Consider the following 21,589-nt stretch of genomic DNA (forward strand, 5'->3'; position numbering starts at 1 on the left):
CATTTATTTACTAATATATTTTATTTAAAGTATCAAACAAGAATTGAAGTGCATGCTATTATTTTAATATGAGCCTACAACCTCATGTGCACAGGCAATGCATGCACCGTCCGTAACAGGATAACGGCCACAGTGCCACATTCTCAGGTTGTATGACTAAAGGAAAAAAGCTAAAATTTACAAGCAATGCAGAAAGCTGAAGGGCAGCGGCGTGTCCATTTCTGATGATTTTTCAAAAGAAACGCTGGCAAAGCATAAAATGCTCTGGGATTCCGCGAAACAAGAAAAGGAGGATGGGCATCGCATGCGCTTGAATTATGACAAACTACATGTGGACTCCGACGTGTACATGTGGGATCAATCAAAGCGCAGTCGTGTGATGCTTCCGTATCCTAACAGACGTCATACTGCTGGTAGGGGTGACTGACGGAACAAAGAATGTGATTCGAATGCCTTCCGCTTGATCAATTTGAACGCTAGAAGTTTAGTAAACAAAATTGGAGACTTAGAATACATCCTGGCTATTTACGATCCTCATGTGCTTACAATAACCGAAACGTGGCTGCGGCCCGAAATACAAGACCAAGAGCTTGTACCACCTAATTATAAGATCATACGAAGAGACCGCGATGCTCGCGGGGGTGGAGTTGCTATTGTATTCAAGGCCGATATTGACTGTGTGCAAATGACTGGTACTTCAACACATGAAAGCATCTAGCGTGAAATTAAGCTAGATAAAACAAGGATAATTCTTGGAACTGTTTATAGACCGCCTAAATCACCTATTTCCTATCTTGAAGATATGCAGCTTTACTTAGAAAGCTTTAAAAAGTGCAGCTGTCGCATAATCATTGCTGGGGATTTCAACTTGCCAGGGATTGATTGGTCCCCGTTTAGCGTTCAGCCTCGCGAAGATGCTCATTGTGAACTGCTTCTAGAAATAGCTTTCAGTAAGGATTTACAGCAGGTAGTTCATGAGTGCACACGCGTAGTTGGGAAATCAAGATCTATATTAGACTTGGTGTTCCTAGACAGACGATTTGAAGACTACGACGTGTCGGTTGAAACTGGCCTCTCGGATCATAAGCTAGTTTATATAGAGATAAAGTCTACCGCTGTATACCCGAAGGCTGGTAGTACTACGCATGTTGTGCTTCGATAGAGCCGATGACACAAGCATTATTGACCATCTTTCACTGTGTTTTGATGAATTCACTTCAACAGATGACGTCAATGCCATGTGGATTGCATTTAAAGATATTGTTTTTTCATTGCGTAAACAGATTTGTGCCAAGTCGGAAGAAGAAAATAAACAGACAGAACCCGTGGGTAACTCGCGAAATTATACATTTAAAGCGGAAAATTAACTGTGAGAGGCAGAAGTAAAAAAAAAGATCATAATAAAATTTCGGCGCTAACCTCTATATTGTGCACAAATATGGCTGCTGCTAAAACAAATTACTATGATGTGACATTAACTAATTTTATGAAGCACGATCCGCACCGTTTTTGACGCCATTTGTCGCATAATAACGAAGGTCCAAGTGGCATTGTCGATAATGGCGAACTTGTGTTGGGCAACTCGCGTATGGCAGTGTTTTAATGATTTTTTTTAACCTGTCTTTACTGACATTTCTGCAGATGGTATTTCTACCCTCTCACTAAAATCCCCGTACACATCACCAATGTCTAATATTCAAGTTTCGCATGACGGCACTGTAGCTCTTTAGCTTAAAATTAACGATAAGAAATCTGTAGGTCCAGACGGCATACCAAATGCCTTTCTGCGCAGATATGCGGAATGGGTAGCTCACTATCTAGAGATCATTTTTAACACTTCACTAAAACAAAAACAGGTCCCAGATGACTGGCTAGTCGCAAAGGTGGTTCCGGTTCACAAGTCTGGTGAAAGGCAACATATTGGAAACTATCGGCCAATTTCACTCACATGTGTATGCTGCAAACTACTTGAACACATAGTTTCAAAGTCAATCTACACCTACCTTGAAGACAAGAAAGCTTTTTTTCCCAACCAGCACAGATTTCGGCAGAACCTTTCGAGTGTCACACAGTTGATAGAAATGATCAACGATTTTTCAGCTTCCTTGAACAATAGATAGCAGGTCAACGCTATATTTTTAGATTACTCGAATGCGTTCGATCTGGTCGTACATAATGAATTAATTAACAAACTGATGGAAATTAATATAAATTATGATGTTGTTATGTGGATCAGCTCATATCTTACAGATCGGACACAATACGCCAAAAAAGAAGGTAACAAATCTAACCAATTAAAAATAACTTCAGGCGTTCCACAGGGATCTGTTTTAGGGCCACTTCTTTTTCTAGTTTACATAAATGATATTTCTCATCGCATAAGTAACGACATAACCATCCAGTTATTTGCAGACGATTGTTTATTATATAGTGAAATCAATAACCAAAACGATCAGGCGTCAGTTAGTCAAACCCTTGAAACTGTAGAAGTCTGGGCCGCAAAAAGTAAAATGAAAATTAACGAATCTAAATCAGTCATGCTCAGAATTACAAACAAAACAAAGCATGTTATTGAGTGTAATTATGAGATGAACTCAACAATTCTAACCGAAACTGAAACGATAAAATACCAAGGTTTAACAATTTCGAAAGACTTAAGTAGGAAATCACACAGACAAAATTTGTGGAGCTGCAGAAAAAAAATTATGGTTTCTTCGCCGAAAATTAAAGCTAGCAACCACACCCGTCAAACTACTCGCATATTTAACTTATATTAGACCAACGTTAGAGTATGCCAGTGTCATTTGGTATCTGTTTCAATCAGGATTAATAAACCGCATTGAGAAGATACAGAAAAAATCTGCAAGGTTCATTCTTTCCCGGTATTATCATACTGACTCTGTTTCCGAAATGCTTCGGTTGCTTGATTTGCCTCCACTGGCTCAACGGCAGAAGTTGGCTAGACTTAAATTTCTTTTTTTTTGTTATCAAAAGGCCACTTCAATATTGAAACCACACCCTATCTTGCTCCCAGGCAGGCTAGAAACGTCAGGTCAAGCAATCATTGCATGTTCTCAATTCCAAAAGCATATCTGGACATGTACGCTCATTTATTTTTTCCGCGAACGATTAAGGAATGGAACAGTTTGCCGGCATCTGTTTTGCAGTCAAGTATGTAGCATTAAAATCTTTGAGGAATGCGTTAAAAACCTTTTATGAAATTGAATTTTAGTAGTGTTGTTGTCACACTATTAGTAAACGTTGTCATGCTATTCTAGAAATACATACAGTAGTCTTTCTTTTATGCTGTTTCCGATTTCACTGTCACAATGTTACAAACATATATTTCCTAGCCAGAAGATTGTATTTGTATTTCGTTATTTGTTTTGCATTGTATTTTCAACATTCATTGCTTCATGTCCTATTTACGTTTGTAAGGTGTTTACATTTTTTACGCTATATGCAAATTTGCTGTACCCACCCTGTTACAGCCAAGACGGCCAACAGTATTTGAAAATAAAAAAAAATAAAAAAATGCACCTTGAGCATTCATATACAGCAAAACCACGTTACAATGCAGTTGAAGTAGGAGCCAGAATTATTTCATTAGATCCATTACTTCATTAATTTTTGGAGTGTGTAAATATCAAATTTTCAATTTCGAAGCGAATTCAAATAATGAAAACTAAGTTTAAATCGAATACAATGTGTCGAATGTTTTTAAAACCACAATACTATTGGTGTCGAAAAAGTTAAATTTTTTTCATCAATTAGAGGTGCTAAAAAAAAGAGCAAGTTTATTGCACAGCAAATAGCGAACAAGAAAATTATGCTTTGTGGTCAACAAAGTTCTCTAGTACAACACTTTTGCTTATATTTGTCATGAAGGGATAGATGCTCGAAATGTTCAGGCAGCAGAGACACCCTCCTGCCTGTCACAACTTTTTTCAGACACCGAAAACAGCTGCTCACTGTCCTGATTAAGCATCTCTGCACCAACCGAGTAAACAATGGGCACCATGCTTACACGACCGCTCATGTGGACCTTCTTTCTGGCCCAAAATTTCACCACACACGCGTCTTTTAACCTGAGCTTGTGGCAATAAAAACTGCTGCCATAAACAAGTGAAAATTTCTCCTGGTGGATGGGCTTATCGAAGTCTTTCAATAGCGCTGATGTGGAACAGCCCCTTCAGAAGCTTTCATTGTTGAGAACATTTCTGGGTTCCATGGAGTTTAAATTTTCTTTGCTCCTTCTAAAGCCAGATTTTCAATCCAGTCTGCGATTGAAGCATACCGGTGGTACTCAACTACATAAGAATGAGGGCTCGGTCAAATTTGTAGTTTGGAAACTGTGTTTTTAGGCACTTAGCCTCATTAGTTGCAGGCACAGAGATTTCCACCTGGTGGCTTTTGTTGTCCAGATGCATGAAGAGGCAGCATAGTGTGGGTCCATAAGTACCTGCAGGGGCCCGTGACAGTTCCCCTTATTTACTTTTTATATACTTCACTGCACGTCAACTGTGCTTCACCGCAGCACTCTGAATGCTTTGCCGCATAATACGGTTGTAGTGCGGGAAAGCAAACTTAAAAGACCAACAACAGCAATTTTTGGGGGTTCAAATATTGCAAATAGCAAGAATGTCAATCGAACTGTATAAAATACTAACCAATTAGAATAAAATATTTGAAGTTCTAGCTATTTGCACAGCTCTAGTAATATCCATTATTGCGTGTACTGCACTATGAATCTCTATGAGGATTTCAAGGGGAATTTAACATACTTCGTTGCATCCATTATTTTGTTACATCCCATTTCATTAAAATGAGGTCTGACTGTAATTGGTCGCAATAAAAAAAATGTGGCACCAAACAAATGCCACAAAAGTGAATGCCATGATAAAATACCAATTCACTACCAAATACCAAATACCAATTAGTCACTCAGCCAGACGCACCAACTAGCCCATCAGCAAGTACCACTCCTAAGACTGGCACAATGAAGATTCAACAGGCACACTGCTGCCAGTTGTAACAACAATTTTATCCCCATGCGACTGACAAGCAACAGAAGTAAGAGTACATCGCATGAAAAAGGACATGAGCAGCCTTGGCTTGACCCACCTGGTGTGACATTTGGTGCATCGTCTCCTTCCTGGCTGTTGTCGGCTTGCGGTGGCAGCAAAATGTGGAAGCAAGGGGAGTAGTCGGCCGACACCCGCATTGCTTCGATACGCTTGGCGTCGCTCTACATGATGATGCAAGCACAGTGAGCACAGTGATTTTTCATGATTTCATATCTTTGGGTTAACCTCCCTGCCTTTCACATCTAATTTATTTCTCTCTCTCTCTCTCTCTACATGATTTCAAATTTCATTACAGTACAGTTAAACCTCCATATAACGAACTTTATTACCACAAAATTCGTGATATAAAGAAGTATCTAACTTTATATCATTTTTGTCCATAGAAGACTGTGTTTAGAACTTCAATATAAAGAAGTGCGTTTATAAATGATTTCAATGGTACAACAAAATTTCGCTACCAGCACAAAGGAATACCAAGACAATAAATGGAAAATTCCGTGGATGCAGGTGGTCAAATGGTTGAATTACAAGTCGCTGCTGATGAACGTACCTAACAGAGAGTTAACAGAAGTTACCTGACACAGAATGCGCCTAACATAACACAGAATTAATATAACCACCTCTAGAGGAAAAGATTTAATTAGTGCACATGCATTGAAACCGGCAACCACAAGGGTGCTGTGATGTTGCTACTCTGTGCAGGTGCAGACGACAAGCTGCGATTCAGACGACAGGCGCTATTAATGTGATCCTGAGCCTCCCTCAGTAAGGTTGCACTATCTAGTTCAGGTGGCTGCAAATGTATCCAATCACACACTATAAATTGTACATGAAAATTTTGTAAATTGCCATTCGATCTTTCTGAAAAATATATGGAATAAACTTTACACATTGTCCGTATGTACAGGCTATGTGTTAAAGGGCCCCTGAAACTGTTCGGACAAATTTTGTACACGCGTAGGGTACAGCTTAAGTAGAACATTCGCACCACAATTTAAGTGAAGCGTTACGTATTAATGGAGCTACAAGCGATTAGAAGTTACCTTCCTCCCCAGCCATGCTTTTCCTCCTCAACTCGTTCGCCGAGCGAGCGGGGCTAAGCTCCGCCTTTACTGGTCCTGCGTCACGATGCGACGTCACATCGTCCACTTCCGGTTGTTTGGAGCCCGCCCCCGCCCGCGCGAAACCTCTCCGCTAGCCGCTTGGCCGTCGACCCCAAGCGAGAGCTATCGAAGCAGCGTGCGTTGCGAGCATTCTGTCATAGCCTCGAACGTGTCTGGTATTCCGGTAACCACAGGCAAGCTGGTCATTTCGGCGAATGACTGGAGGCATAAACTGAAGCTGATGAAGGAACTTTGGCGTAGACGTACGTGAGCGGCCTGATCGGTCTGCACAGTCCAGACACTTGTTGGTGCAGCGCTTAACCGGCCAAACAAAGCGCTAATATTGCTCTAACCAAGTGTTAAACATTTTAAACATTGATAAAAACAACGTGTTGATGATTACACTCCTGCGAGAAATATGCACCAGCAGCAAAGAATACGCTTCGTTGCTGCTACTGCGTATGGTTGAGCTCCATGCCACCAGGTGGCTGCACCGTGCAGGCATTCACATTTTCCCTTCTGCTCATCTCATGGTTCATGCCGTTATGGCACAGTCAAGCGGCCAGACCCTGTCCCCTTGCGCTTGCGTTTGGCCTAATACCGGACCCGCGAAACGCTATTGCGTTAGTAATCTTCCGGTGTAAAGTGACGGCCACAAACGCAGGAGTCCTGGCGCCGATCGGATAGCAGCAGCCCGATGCGCAGCAGCCAGTTCGCTCGTACGCTGCCTTGCAGAAGGACACGATGTCGCAGCTTGACATATTGCCAGTCGCTATGTTTGCAGTCCACAAGGCAACAAAGTCGAATCATAGTGCTCGCGAAAAGACTGAGACCGACTCTGACCGCAGAGCTCTTGTCAAAATGGAGTACGTTGTAACACAAGCAGACGACACTTGCTCTGTGCCGGAAGTGCTTAAGTGTACTGAAAAATTATTCTTGTGCATTCGCTTTATGTTACTTTCTTTTCATAAAAACAAATTAACTAACATTCCAACTATTACGAAGATCATTTGTTTACCATGAAGTTGGAAAAATTATCGATCACGCGCCCTGGTCAGCCAATCAGATAGCTCGCCCCACTGACGTAATATGGGTGATTTCGGTCATATGGGTAGGGGCGGCTTAAAATTCCGCCGAGCAGTGCGCTGCGATCGGCAGCGATGTGCATTTTTAAAACCTTATAATAAGTTACACGCTTTATGCAGAGCACTTAGATGTGTCAATTAATGATCAGAAGGACCTACTCTAACGACTCAGTACGTTTGTAGAAAATCGTCAAAAGCGTTTCAGGGTCCCTTTAATGTTTGTTTTGCATATTGTTTTGGCTATCTTTAGTGTTACAAAAACGATTCCTAGCAACATTGTGGCACCTTTGCGGTTGCCACTTTCTTCCCTCGGCTTTTCCCTCGACAATTAGTAGTATAACTTTACACTGTATAAAGTCTACGGGAGATAAGATCCTATTGCACCCTACATGCTGTGTACCTTAGGTGTGAGTCAAACGTTGCGAGGGTGAGCTGAGAAGGATGGTGGCTTGATGAGTAACATCTGGTTTTGTGTCTTCAAACACGAGCAAAGGGAAAGGGGCAGTGAGCTCATGGTTATAGTTAAACCTCGATATAACAAACTTTAATATAACAAATTCTCAATATAATGAAGTATTTTACTCTTCATAACCTCTTATCAACAGAACACCCTGTACATAGAACCTCAATACAGCGAAATGTGTTTGTATGCAATTTCAGTGTAACGAAATTTCACTGCTGCCGCAAAGGCATGCCGAGACAATGAATTCAAACTTCCACGGATGCAGATGGCCAAATGATTGAATTACAAGCGACTGCTTGCGAACGCACCTCTCAAATGACGGCCCACGCGAGTGCGATGAAATCCTATCGCGCCCTGTGCACTGTCTGCTTTAGGTGCGACTGAAGGGTGCAAGGGTGAGACAAGAAACATGGTGGCTTCATGAGTGCCGCCTTCCTGTGCGAGCACAGAGAAAGAGGGGGAGGCAGCGAGCTCGCAGTAACGCAATCAAGTGCACACGAGGAGATTCACAAGGGGAGGGGGGTAAGCTTGCGCATGTTGCGATTTCTGGCACGTGTCTCCTGGCCACAGCTGCGCATGGCTGTAAGTGCGACTGAGCACATACACATCTGCGTATCCTACTTTACAGGTAATCTATCGCATGTACAAAGAGCGGGCATGCCAAGACAGCGTGGCATCATGTAAGCTGTCTTCCCGCACGTTTAATACTAGAGTTGAGGCAGACGAAGCGTTCACTCCCCGCTGCTGGTGCTTCTCATGATAGCATCGTCACAGTGTGGGCGACGCTATCAGCTGTGGGGGCGGAGTGCACGTGAAAGCGTGGCTGACTTTGCTTATTCGTACCGCCGATGTGAAGATATCACCGATGTGTCATGAAACCCCATCATTTGTCGCCGACACCCAAATTCATAAATATGAATGGTTTTCTCATTCAAGACTGATTTTTTCAATTGCCCAATAATTTGGAAAAGTCTACAGTCCCTTTCTTTGTAAGAAAAACTGATCGGCAACTACGCTTATTTGCATAAAAGGTCAAATTTCAATACAACAAAATTTCAATATAATGAAGCAAATTGCCGATTTTACTGACTTCGTTATATCGAAGCTAAACTGTACAATCAAATGAGCACTTGGAGGGGGTCAGGTTGGGGCGCATCTTCTTTTCTAGCACAGCCGTGGCAATGCATGGCTGGCAGCGCAGCTGAACACACAAGCACCTCCCGAGCCCCGTTTTAGATGTAATCTGCCACTTTGCAAAGAGCGCATTTAGTACTGGGTGTTGCATTATTTCAAATTTAAGAAACGTATTGAATTGAGGAAGTTGAGCATTCACTCCCTGTTGCCACTGCTTTTCACAATAGCGTCGTACCGCTACAGGCAACAATATCACCCGTGGGGGCGGAGTGGATACAAAAGCGAGGCTGGTTTCCCTTCGTACGAACAATGTGAAGATATCGTCAACACGGCATGAAACCGCACCTTTCGTCGCCGACTCTCCAATTCAACAAAATGAATTTCTTTTCCTTATCCAAGTTTGCTTTTTCCATTTGCTTGATAACTCAAAAAACTTTGCGGCCCTTTCCGTGTCAGAAATGTCCGTCAGTGACTACTTATTTCTATAACAGGCCGAATTTCGATATAACGAAGCGAACTGCCAATTCAGGGTGTCTGCCAAGTTGACATTTCCAAATTACCTGAGTTTTCCACGTTTTTCCTCGAGTGCCTTTGCAAAACTCCCTGAATGATTAGAGGTTCGATTGCGCAACATTTTGATGAGACACAATGAAGAGAAACACACACCACAGAGCACTACTTGCAACTATCGTTTTATTCCCTTGTCAATAGAATAAATACAGGAAGATACTCAGGGGGGCAGGGCAAAAGCGACAAAAAACAAACAAAAAAGAAAAAATGTTTTGACAAACATGGTCATCTACCAATGCCAAGCCGGCTTTGTCATGTGATCGTTTTTGCTGCTGGCCGATGTTTGAACGAAAGATTAAAGGAGCATGATTATAACGTTTCAACAGCAGTTGCCGGACACCTTGGAATACATTGTAGAGATTGCGGATGTCGGCCATTCTTTAAGAATTGTAAGATTGTGAGCAAAGATGGGAGCCAAATAACATGAGAGATAATCGAAGCCACTGAGATTCCATGCTTGGCAAAGTGTGTGCGTGAGCACGCCGTCAGTCTCCCTTAGTGCAAAGGAAATAGATTTCCTCACGCGGTAATCTCAAATTTTGTATCCTGTTCCTTTTTTGCGATGTCGAGTGCAGCAAAAACGATCACATGACAAAGCCGGCTTGGCACTGGTAGATGGCCATGTTTGTCAAAACATTTTTTGTTTGTTTTTTGTCGCTTTTGCCCTGCCCCCCTGAGTATCTTCCTGTATTTATTCCATTGACAGGAGAATAAAACGATAGTTGCAAGTAGCGCTCTGTGGTGTTTCTCTTCTGTGTGTCTCATCAAAACGTTGCCCAATCCAACCTCTAATACACTATACCAACACGCCCAGTCATCAACCTTGGCAAGTTTCATCCCCGAGTGACCCAAAACTTTGCTTAATGTCAAGACGGGCTGGCGACACATCGCCCGATGCTGTCGCTATCTAGCAAGCATGTTAAAAAAAAACTGCTTAATCCAGTTTCAATAGTAAGGAGCAGCATTTATTTTAAATCAAAATAAAACAGTAGGGAGAGGTTAGTAAAATGCACAGCGAATAAGTTGTAAAACCCATTGCAAATAGAGTCAAACATTCTCAAATACGAATAATAAGGAGTCGCATACGTAACAAATATTTTCGAATATGAGCTATTTTTACCACCTGATAGCAAGCTAATTCTTGTGAGGCCCAAACTTTGTCACAAGTGAGATTCTCTTACAACAGCTGGTAAGTAAACCTCAACTGTCCTGACATTCTCTCAGCCTGCGCACAATGCCTCAGTGTTGCATTTTATTGCTTTAAAAAGTTTATTTTGGTTTGGATGAGGGAAACCTGCAACTCCACGTCAGCCAACGCTGTCTTTTGAGCTCAAGCTGCTTCCTTTCCCGTTCATTCTTCAATGCGTAGGTCGTTTCTGTTCTTATCCTCCTTCCGCCACGCATTTGCCCCACAGACCATTTGAAGCATTCTATTGCTCAGCTGTATAGCTGTCGGATTTTTTTGACTGCTGAGAGACCACGAGAACGTCCGAAAAATTGGGCAGTTTGAAAAAATGAATGCATCTATTTTACTGCCATTAAGAGCTTAAATCACCACATGCACATCCGGAAAAGCTCTGAAGGCCTAAAATACACTTATCAGGCATATCGGTGCTCATGCTGTAACAGCAGATGGCGGGTGCACGCCTGTATAAAGAATACATCCTGTACCCTTGACAATTGACCCTTCTCACGTTTGTCATGCTTCACTGCAATACTTTTGCGTATGCTTCACAGCGCAAGATTGCTGTATTGAGACGAGGCTGACTTTCGGGAACCAGCATTATGCAACACACCGTGCTTTCCGAGCTTCGAAGCCAATCGCGAGAATCACAATGGCGTACTCAGTGCCACTGCTGACAGCGGTGAATTCTTTAAATGAAAAACACAGCACTCAATGGCAAGGAGCTTAATAGGGTACGTCGAAGTAGCTAGGCCTAGCGTTGCCACAGTGGTGGCTATGGTTGCCAGCAGATCTGCGTGTGAGAGCGTCAGTTTGAGGCAGCAAGGTAATCAAAATGGCAGCGGTGGTGGCTTTGATTATTCCCGTTGCGGACCTGCGGTCACGGCAAAAGGTCTGGAAGATCGGACAATGAAGGGCTCTTGCATCCAAAATTTCAGATACGTTTTCAGAGACGTTCTAATACATTGACTCTATGAGGTACGTGATGGTGCCGGAAAGCCATCCAAATTACCGGGCATCCAGATAGTATGTCGTTGAGTGTACACTGGCAACTCCTCCAGCCGACGACACGGCGTCAAAAATTATTCGTTGCGATTCCTCTATGTTACTCGAGCCAGCATTGCCGCAGCTTTCGTTCTAGTTCAATAATATTACAACTAATTTTCCCTGATAGAAGCACAAATGCCCTGAGTTTTCCATAAGTATTTCCAGACAACTCAACATACCCAATAATTTCCAGTTTTCCCGGTTGGCAGACACCCTACAATTTCACCGACTTCATTATATATAGAGGTTTGATGTAGTAGTTCTGCGGAAACCCGTAAGGTGGAGAGAAGTAATTAATAAAGGGAAAATTCCTTTGTAGCAATTGCGACGAATGGGTGGATGTCTGATTTTCCCTTTATTATATATACAGCTTTAATTGTAATGTTGCACATATGAGAGAGTACAAAATAAGTGGCACAATATGTCCCAAAGCTAAAAAGTCTAAGGGCGGGACACCCAACTAAAAACTAAGGGCCCTGCTAGATTGTCACATGCGATGCATGCGACAACCACATGTCCTCATTATGAAGCTAGCAAAAAAGCTCAAAACACCAACATTAAATTGTGCATTTGAGTGAGTGTAATGTGACGGTGTATTCATACACTCAGATGGCTGTAGTGGCTTTTGAAGTTTATTACTATAGGTACAGCACAAGTAGAAAGGATGCACAGAAGAACACAAACACATGGAGCTGGGCGACATGTCTTACTAATAACCATGTGCCACAAATAGTCACGAATAACCAATATGCCCAACTTTCTGCAGTTTTGAAGTTTATTGTCCCAATGAATTTGAAATACACACATCATATACAGGGCATGTCCTATTTATCGTGCACCTGGTTTCAAGCAAAAACAAGGCCTTTCCTTTCGATACATGTTGTTAGTAGTAAGCAAAACAAGCATCATGCAGCACTGCTATGTGTTGGTGATCAAACTTGAATAACATTTTAGTGTCTACAGAAAAGGCCAAAAGGGAGGCTAAGACATGGTGGTAGTGCATTGTAGTGTCTGCATCTCCCTTTTGTCCTTGTCTGCTGGTGCTAGAATGTTATCAAAGTTTCTACTGTTTCTTATATTGTTCATTATTAATTAATTTGTAATGATTCATTGACTAACCTTTTCAGTTATTATTTAGGGCGTGTGAACTCCAGAATAGCACTAAATGGAAGATGGAATGCTTAAAGGGCCCCTCACCAGGTCTGCCCATTTTGAGGTGACAAGTGCAGAGCATACAATGTACGTTAACACTAATGTTCATGTTTGCAAAGAATTACATCACTATGTGTTGCAGAAAGGTCTGAAATTTCAATCCAAACACCGTTGTCTCTTTCCCTCGTGGTGACCACGCTCCAAGCTGGGTGGTAACGTATTGGTGTTCCTGCGCCTATATACTCGGGTCCGCAGTGGGACGTTGCTCGTGGCGACATGACTTCGAGAGTTATTTAAGACATCTGTTTTTTGTGTTATCTGTTGCTTGAATGTACATGTACAAAACATGCACTTCCGCTTCATCTGCTTGTTTCTACAGTCATGCAGTGACATGTGCAGGCACCAAAACTATGCCATTTTCTACCGTGTTCCAGCGCGTGATCATGCTCTGCGATCCACTTGTTACGGCTCAGCATTCTTGTAGCACTGAATTACACCCCTAGTCATGTGTCCTTGTGCACAGCGTGCAAAATCGTGCACTGCGCAAAACCAGACAATCACAACAGCTTGTGCGCAACGCCATCAGCAAAAATCTGCAATGCCGAAAAAAAAGGAAAGGAGAAGCGAGGACAAAAAAAAATGAAGGGAGGGCCCGTGACGTATGCATCACACAATCCTTGAGGTCCAGTATGGGACAACGCAGGGAAGGAATTTTGCTTGCGGAGGCTAGACGGGGCGAGTGGAGAGTGTCTCGCTATGCAGTGGGGCTCGCCTCTTGAAATCATGGCTTCGCGGCACTGACATATTTCTATCTCGCCTATTAATGAGCCGATCTGAAACATTTTTGCGGCAGAACGCTCCCTAGAGGACATGTAACAAATTTCAGCATATAACCGAAATTTGCTATGGGGCCTGGTGAGGGCCTTTTAAACAACAACAGTCAACATCCAATTTTTAGGAATCCCAAAGGACCACGAAAACATCCGAAAAGTCGAATGCATGCAGAAAGTGCGCCATTCTATAGATATTTATCAGATGGAGACGGTCAAGAATGGAGTATTGGACTTGCACAACTCTGCCAATGCATCACTGACGTGGTTCTAAAAAGAGCCGTTCACAAAAATAGAAAATAAAAGTCCAACAGCAGGTGCCGTCAATGTTGCCGGCACCATCTTGAGCTGGGCCAACGCTGCCTGTTACTGCCTTCAGCGCGAAAAAAATTGTTGATCCTCTTTTGCATGGTGTTCTGCTTGCATGCGATTATGTCTGCTTCAATTTCAGCCAGGGTAATTTCATCACAGTACATAGATGACAGAGTCATGAGTGCTTGCGTCAACTCGGAGCTCGTCTGTGTCGAGGCGCTGGCTCTTCATTCTCGGTGTTGGAGTCGTCTGAATCCAGCATCAGTTGACAGACATTTTCATTATCAGTTAACTCTGCACAGAATTCGAGATCTTTGTCAGCGTTGGCAAATCCTTCAAAAGTTATCCTGGTTGGATTCGAAATGCCAGTGGCGGTGCAGGTTGTCGAACGCAAAATTCGGGAAGGTGATGAAAGCGTGAACCTCAAAGAGAGCACACAACGACACAACACAATCACACAACCTATCACAAAGCTGACTAGAGATGGGTTACCCAGGAGCGAGCCAGATGTTTCGAGCTGCTTTACTTAAACAACAAGTGAGCCGTGGTTCAGTGAAAGTGAGAGGTGGTTCTTTTCGAATAGCAAGCCAGTTCGCTTTCGTTGAGTGAGCATGCAGAGCCGTTCTGTCAGAGCCGGGTCTTCTGCTGGGTTTCAATTTCTCACTAATAAGTGGTAGCCGGCATGGGCAGACTCGTGCTACTCGTACTCGCTCACTGTATGCGGTGTGTGCGGCAGTCCCTTTGGTTTTGTGTGCGTCCTATAGTGTGGCACCCGATGCAACCGAAGGGAGGAGTAAAGAAGCCTTAATTGGCGAAGGACGGCGGCATTCGTTGCCTGCTGCTGTTTGAACAATGTCTCACAACTCTCACTGGTCACACACCGTGTGCTGGTGCAACACCACCTCGAAGGCGAAGGCTTCTGTGTCTTTAAAGACAACAGGTGAACGTACAGTTTACGTCCTGGTCTTCATTTGTACTAATTAGTGTAGTCATGAAAATGTAGTCCATGTCATCCACTGCTGTGAATTTTCTGTGCCTGTATCATTAGCACATCAATAAAATGAGGCTAATGATCTGTTCTGTCGTAATACGACTTCATTTTTTGTTTGTCCTGGCACATGATGGCATGATCGCCAGTATTGCACATGTGCTTAAGAAAAAGAAACAAAAGGCAGGCATGGCAGAGAGGGTGGGGAGGAGGCCGAGCCGGTATAAAAAGAGAAGAAAATGAGACAGAGTGGCAGTTACAGATTTAAGTGAACCTGTGAGCCATTCAAATGATCCGGTTTATTTGAGTGTGCTGAGCCATTCCAAGCCGCTCACTGAAGTCAGCTGTTTTCCCCATCTCTAAAGCTAACCCAAAAACATGTGGATAAACACGAATGGCTATGGCCATAGCTACGGCTAGCTATGGCTACCAACAGATTAGCATGCGAGAGCACTGGTTTTCCTTCCTCCATGGGTAGCACCAGTTCCACACTGAGCAAATGGCCACAGAGGGCGAAAAAGTCGACAATGCACTACAGTGAAACCTCGTTAAACTGTAGTTGGCCGGAGCTCGGAAAAAGTATGTACGAAACAGCAGTACTGCTTAGCCGAAAAAGCATGAAATCACCCACTTACCTGGCAAAAACGGAAATCGGAGAGTGTGTGATGAAAGAGTTTTTGAAAAAAACATGCAGTATTTATTCACTTCACACGACAAAAGTGCGATTTTCTATTGATGCCGCGGCTGCCTAGTAGCGACGACAGCGGCCTCAAACTTACTGAAGCTGTAAGCCAGCTTTTCAGCCAGCCCTCTCTTCTCGGAAAACACTCGCATGGCAGATTCCTTGTTGGCATTGCATGCTCTCCGTGCACGCAAGCGGTAGCACTGCAGAAGTCGCAAGGCGCCTTTTTCATTGCGGGGTGCTGTTCTCGTTGCGACAATTGCATTCATGAGGCTGACGTAACGCGCAGCTTCTGCCACTGTCGGGCCTGAATCGTCCGTGCTGTCACTTTCCGTGTCGTCCTCATCACTGTCGCTAGTCGACACTTCGGCAACAACAGAGGCAACGGTGGTGAAAAGTCAAACCTCGAAGCCGACATGTCTTCGCGATCGCAGCAGCGCTGCTGAGCAACCCCTTCGCATTCCAAATGCCACACACAGTAGTCAACAGTAGATCCCTGTCGTGTGCCAGCGACGACTTCTTCGTGTCACATTTGATAGCACGAACAAGGTCTAATTTTTCTTCTATGCTGAGTTCCCAGCATCTTTTTTATCCAAGCTTCACGATGACGCGAATCCTTGTTTGCACGATGCCACAATGCTCTCTGGCACAGCGCCAAAATGATGTTGATGTTGATGTGGCTTCACGCACAAATGCACAGAGAGCTTCGAGGCCGTTCTGATCTCTGAGGCTTGTTGTTCTGTCAGGCCACCCAATGGAGACGACACACCGCCATGTTTGCACGACGAAAAGTGGAAACAGCATGTGTTAACCATTACGTATGCAATAACCTGGTACGGTTTATGCGGATACAAAACACATTATGTTCAATGGCCGCTGAGTCATGGATTTGACTTTATTACTTTTAAAACGAAACTATTGCTTAAGTGGGTACGGTTTAACAAGGTTTCACTGTACTAACAAAGCAATTATAGTACAGCCATTTGAAGTCTTCCTGCGTAAGCCTAATGTCTACTGACGGAGGCACCGTAGTAAGCACAATTTTAACCAACAAAATTTCTCCCACTCTTATCGAAGCATTTTTATTACATGACAAAGAGTACAAAATTATCATTCCTAATTTTGCACTGCACTCTTTGTTAGTAACTTTGTTGTTGTTTTGTCACTCTAAATGCAAAATAACGTTCAGCATCATCAACCTCTCACGGGGGCTGTAGCCTGGATTTAAAAATTTACCGGTATGTTCGCGTGCATCGCAGACACGGATGCATTGGTACGTACCTTAAGCTGTTTGCTTATTTTGTGCTAAAACCAGTTTATTCCACTTCGATACCTCACATTATTTAACTTTGGGTGAAGTGACGTACTGCGGAACAATGTAGGCCCAAAACTAGGTTTCAGTAGTGACCCATGCGGAACACGTCTGCATTGAAATGGGAGCCGAATTCTGCAGCGACTGACCAGCCACATCAGGAAACGCCATACACAACAATCAAAAAGGCTCTTCTTCGCCAACGAATCCCGCCTGCGCGTTGGCGTATTTAGCAGCTCCTGAACAACAAAGAGCTCAGTGACAGACGTCCAACTCAGTTTCTACATCACCTGCAACCCCTCATTGGTGACCAACTAGAGTCCTTGGATACGGCCATATCATGTCAGTTGTTTCTACAACATCTTCCAGCCAACGCACGCATAGCTCACCTCGCAGATAACCATAAGACCCTGTCGGAACTCGCCGAACTGGCCGACGATATGATGGATGTCGCTTCAGCAGTCATAAACGCTGTCTGCAGCTCTCCACTTCCGGAAGTCGATAACCTTCAGGAAACAGTAAAAGAGCTCGCATCTCAAGTCGCCAACTTGCGTCAGGAATTGCGCAGCACTTGCAACTTTAATGACCAACCCTATCCAACTGAACAGCCTCTCACACTGCCTTCTATGCAATGGCCATTTCAGCAACCTGAGTGCCATTTTTCATCACAGGGCCTGTGCTAATACCACCGTCACTTTACGCGCCGCAGCTCGTCGGTGTGTGTCACCCTGTTCATGGCCCACAGAAAACGCTCAGGCTGGTCATCAATAACAGTGGCAGGCGATCATGGCCGTACATTAAGCTGCCTTTTCCATATCACCGACCAAACTACAGGATTGTGTTTGTTGGAAAACACTGGTACGGAGGTCAGCATAATTTCTGCGTCCAAAGCTGACTGGCATCTCTGCACAAAGTCAACCCCCCTACAAGCTATCAACTCTTCCGTAGTTGCAACTTACGAACAGAAGTCTCTTACTCTCAATCTTGGTCTTAGGAGAAGGTTTCTATGGCTATTTCGGATAGCAGACGTCTGCTATGCCATCTTAGCGGCTGATTTCTTGAGCCATTTTCATCTGCTCGTGGACATGAGCCGCTGTCGCCCAAAGGATAACATCATGGCTCTGTCAGTCAATGGTTTTCTGTCGCATGCTACTGCTCTGAACCCTATTTTCATCAAACTGCCTACCTCATCACATGCAGCTCTACTCAATGAGTTCCCGAAGATTACTAGTCTCCTTTAGATTACTACAGTCTCTGTTAACCCATCGTATTGTTACCACAGGCCCGCCCGTCCACTGCTGCCCCCACCAACTCATACCTGTTAAACTTCAAGTTGTCCACAATGAATTCGAGTATATGTTGCAACTAAAAATCATTCGTCCGTCATCAAGCTCGTGCTTGTCAAAACTACACATGGCGCACAAGAAGCACAATGATTGGTGACCCTGTTGTGATATCATGCACTGAATGTGGCAATTGTTCCCGACCGATACCTGCTACCCAATATTCATAATTGCACTGCCTTTTCAACTCGCGCAACAATATATTCGAAAACCTATCTTGTGAAAGCTTATCCCCAGAACACCATTGAGCCAGACCACCACTGAGCCAGTCAACATTCTAAATACTAGTATAACTACCCAATTTGGTCTTTTTGAGTACTTACGCATGGCTTTTAGCTTGCACAATGCAGCTCAAACCTTTCAGCATTTTATAGACGAAGTCACCAGAGGCTTACTGTTTGTTTTGCCTACATAGATGATCTCGTCACCAGCAGTGATGCTGAAAACCACAAAGCACATCTACGTCAACTTTTCAGTCGACTTCGGGATTACAATCTTCTCATCAATGTTGACAAATATCAGTTTGGGGTTCCGGAGATCTATTTTCTAGGACATCCCATCACCAATCATGGCATCATTCTTTTGTCTGACAAGGTTTAGGCCATCATCGGCAAACCAACGCCAAAGTCCCCATGTAGCTTGGGATGATTTCTCGGACTCATCAATTTTTATCACCGTTTCATCACTGCAAGCTTCAAGTTGGTGCAGCCTCTTGAAGCACTCCTTTCCATTTCGAAAGCTGTGTCTGACACACTTCCTTGGAACACGGTCATTGATCAAGCCTTCACCGCCGTTAAGGCCAAACTTGCACAAGCTGCCTTCCTGCATCACTCTTCACAGACCGCTCTCACTAGCCTTATGGCGGAGCGGATGATTCTTTGGAAGCCGTGGGAGCTACATTTTATTAGTGGAATAATGATGCATAGGCCCCCGTCTCCTTCTCCAGCAAGTTACGCCACACTGATTGCTGATACAGTACTTTCAGATGGGAGCTCCTCACAGTGTTTCTTGCAGTGGAGCATTTCAGGAGCTTCTTTGAAGGGCAACGATTTATAATTCTTACAGTCACAAACCACTTCTTTTGGTTTTGCATTCCTGCAGTGCCACCCATACTCCTAGAGAGCTCAGTCATTTTACTTTTAATGCCAAATTCACAACAGACATGTGCTACATCAAAGGCAGCCTTAACGGGGCCAGCAGACACTCTCAGTTGTATTACCATCAATGCCACGGCAAGTACTGCCCAACTTTCCTTGTTTTCCCTCGCAGCGTTCAAGTATCTAACGATGGACTTCCACAACTCTGATCTTTTACATCCCTGTATTTGGAGCAAATCAACATCCCGACCATGATGTCACACTCTGGTGTGATGTTTTACCTAACAGTACCCACATTTATGTTCCTGCTCTTCGTCGTGCTGTTTTTGACATACTGAGCTCAATCTGTCATCTATGTGTATGTGCCACGCAACACTTTATCACCAAATGTTACGCTTGGCCGTGCATACACACTGATCTACAAGACTCGGTCTGCACTTGTAAACGTGTCAATGTATCAAGGTGCAATGACACACGAAGCCTCCATTGGGCTAATTCCCTCTCCCAGATGCACGTTTCAATATCATTAATTTGGATGTCGTTGGACCTTAGCCACCACGCCGTGGTTATATGTACTGTAGAACCTCATTTATATGTTCCTGTTACGTAAGTTTTTCTGGCGCCTACATTCGCAATTGAGAACATGAAAAATGACCCAATGGAGTTACGCTCATTTTCTGCTGGTTCATATGTTCCAGGAAAACATGATTTTTTGGCACCACAGCTCAGTACGTCGTCGAACTGCAGTATGTTGTCGAATCTTATGATGCATTTTCCAGCTGCTAGATCAAAATCAAAATCATGCTTATTTTTCCAAAGAACTTTGGAAGGAAGCCCGAACAAAAAGTGGAAGCTAGTCCACTTGACGGGGGTTCGGGCCCCCTTCTACAAGGCACAGCGAAGGTGACAAGTCGACAAACAAACAATAGAATCAATTATACATAACAAGATAATAACTAGTTTACAATAGTACAGGCGTACAAATGAGAAGAAAACAATCTTATCAACATATAAGTGAATTTTACATTTTCTTGTAAAGTTGTTATTCGACATGTACAAAAAAGTTGCGGAGCCTTGTTCTATTACTATTTTTTATCGTTAATGTCTGTTTGTGTAGATAATTTATTAGCATAGGAAGAGAACAGCAAAGCATTTGCTCCCCATAGGATGTTCTCGAAATTGGTATTTGCCAGGGTTCCGTGCTACGAGTGTCATGTATCGGCGTTCGAATTGTCAGGTCTGCAAGGGAAGCTAATAAATTTCCAGGATTGTTGATGCTTTGTTTATATCTTATTGCCAGATGATACAAGTAAAGATTGTGAGTAGAAACTAAATTAAAACGATGAAAAAGTGGTTTAGTATGAGCGTGGTAATCTGCATTGGCTATATGTCGAAGAGCTTTCTTTTGGAGTACGAATATGCGATTTAAGTTCGTTGTTGTGGTTTTCCCCCAGACAAGGATACAGTAATTAAGATGAGAAAGAAACAGAGCATTGTAAATTTTTAGTTTAACCTCTTGAGGTAAAAAGAATCGAAACTTTGCTAAAATGCCAACAGACTTTGCAATACGGGTAATAAGGTGATTGATGTGCAGATCCCAGGACATGTTTTTATGAAAATGGACACCAAGTGCCTTAACAGAGTCGACAACTTCTACAATGTCATTACCGAGAAGAAGATTACCTTCTAGCACAGCACGTGATTGTTTGCGTGAAAACAGGATTACCTTTGTTTTATTAACGTTTATCTCCAATGAATTTAGCTTGCTTCAGGAGTTCAATTTGTCAAGGCAATCGTTTATATCGAGGTGAAGTGTCGTAGTGTCATAGTTTCGGAACAGTAGTGTCATGTCATCCGCATAAATAACAAATGTCGGTTTCGCGCTTATCTTAATTATGTCGTTAATGTAAAAGTTAAATAGAAGGGGACCAAGGATGCTCCCTTGGGGAACACCAGCATTCACATTTTTAAATGAGGAAAGAGAATCACCTATCACTACGGCTTGCTTACGAAATTTTAGATAAGAGGTTAGAAGTCGTAGGGGTGTGCCTCGTATACCATACAGCTCGAGTTTTTTTAGCAACGTTATGTGGTTCAGGCGATCGAAGGCCTTCGATCGCCTGAATGCAGAAATGCAAAATGCACGACGCACATGCAATAAAAGAGTGTATATAGCTGCCCGCCACAGCAGCTTCATCACA

General features: G+C 43.3%; 1 protein-coding gene across 2 annotated transcripts in view; it reads right to left on the bottom strand.

Annotated features, from left to right (window-relative positions):
- Nucleotides 1-21,589, bottom strand: part of LOC135899783 (uncharacterized) — a 152,311-nt gene that overhangs the window by 65,133 nt on the left and 65,589 nt on the right. For both annotated transcript variants that reach the window (XM_065429115.2, XM_065429114.2), the window contains one exon: nucleotides 5,125-5,248. In XM_065429115.2, the coding sequence (XP_065285187.2) occupies nucleotides 5,125-5,248 (124 nt within the window). The remainder of the gene's footprint in view (nucleotides 1-5,124; nucleotides 5,249-21,589) is intronic.

The sequence above is a fragment of the Dermacentor albipictus genome, chromosome 3 (genome assembly GCF_038994185.2).
Source record: "Dermacentor albipictus isolate Rhodes 1998 colony chromosome 3, USDA_Dalb.pri_finalv2, whole genome shotgun sequence".
Lineage (NCBI taxonomy): Eukaryota > Metazoa > Arthropoda > Arachnida > Ixodida > Ixodidae > Dermacentor > Dermacentor albipictus.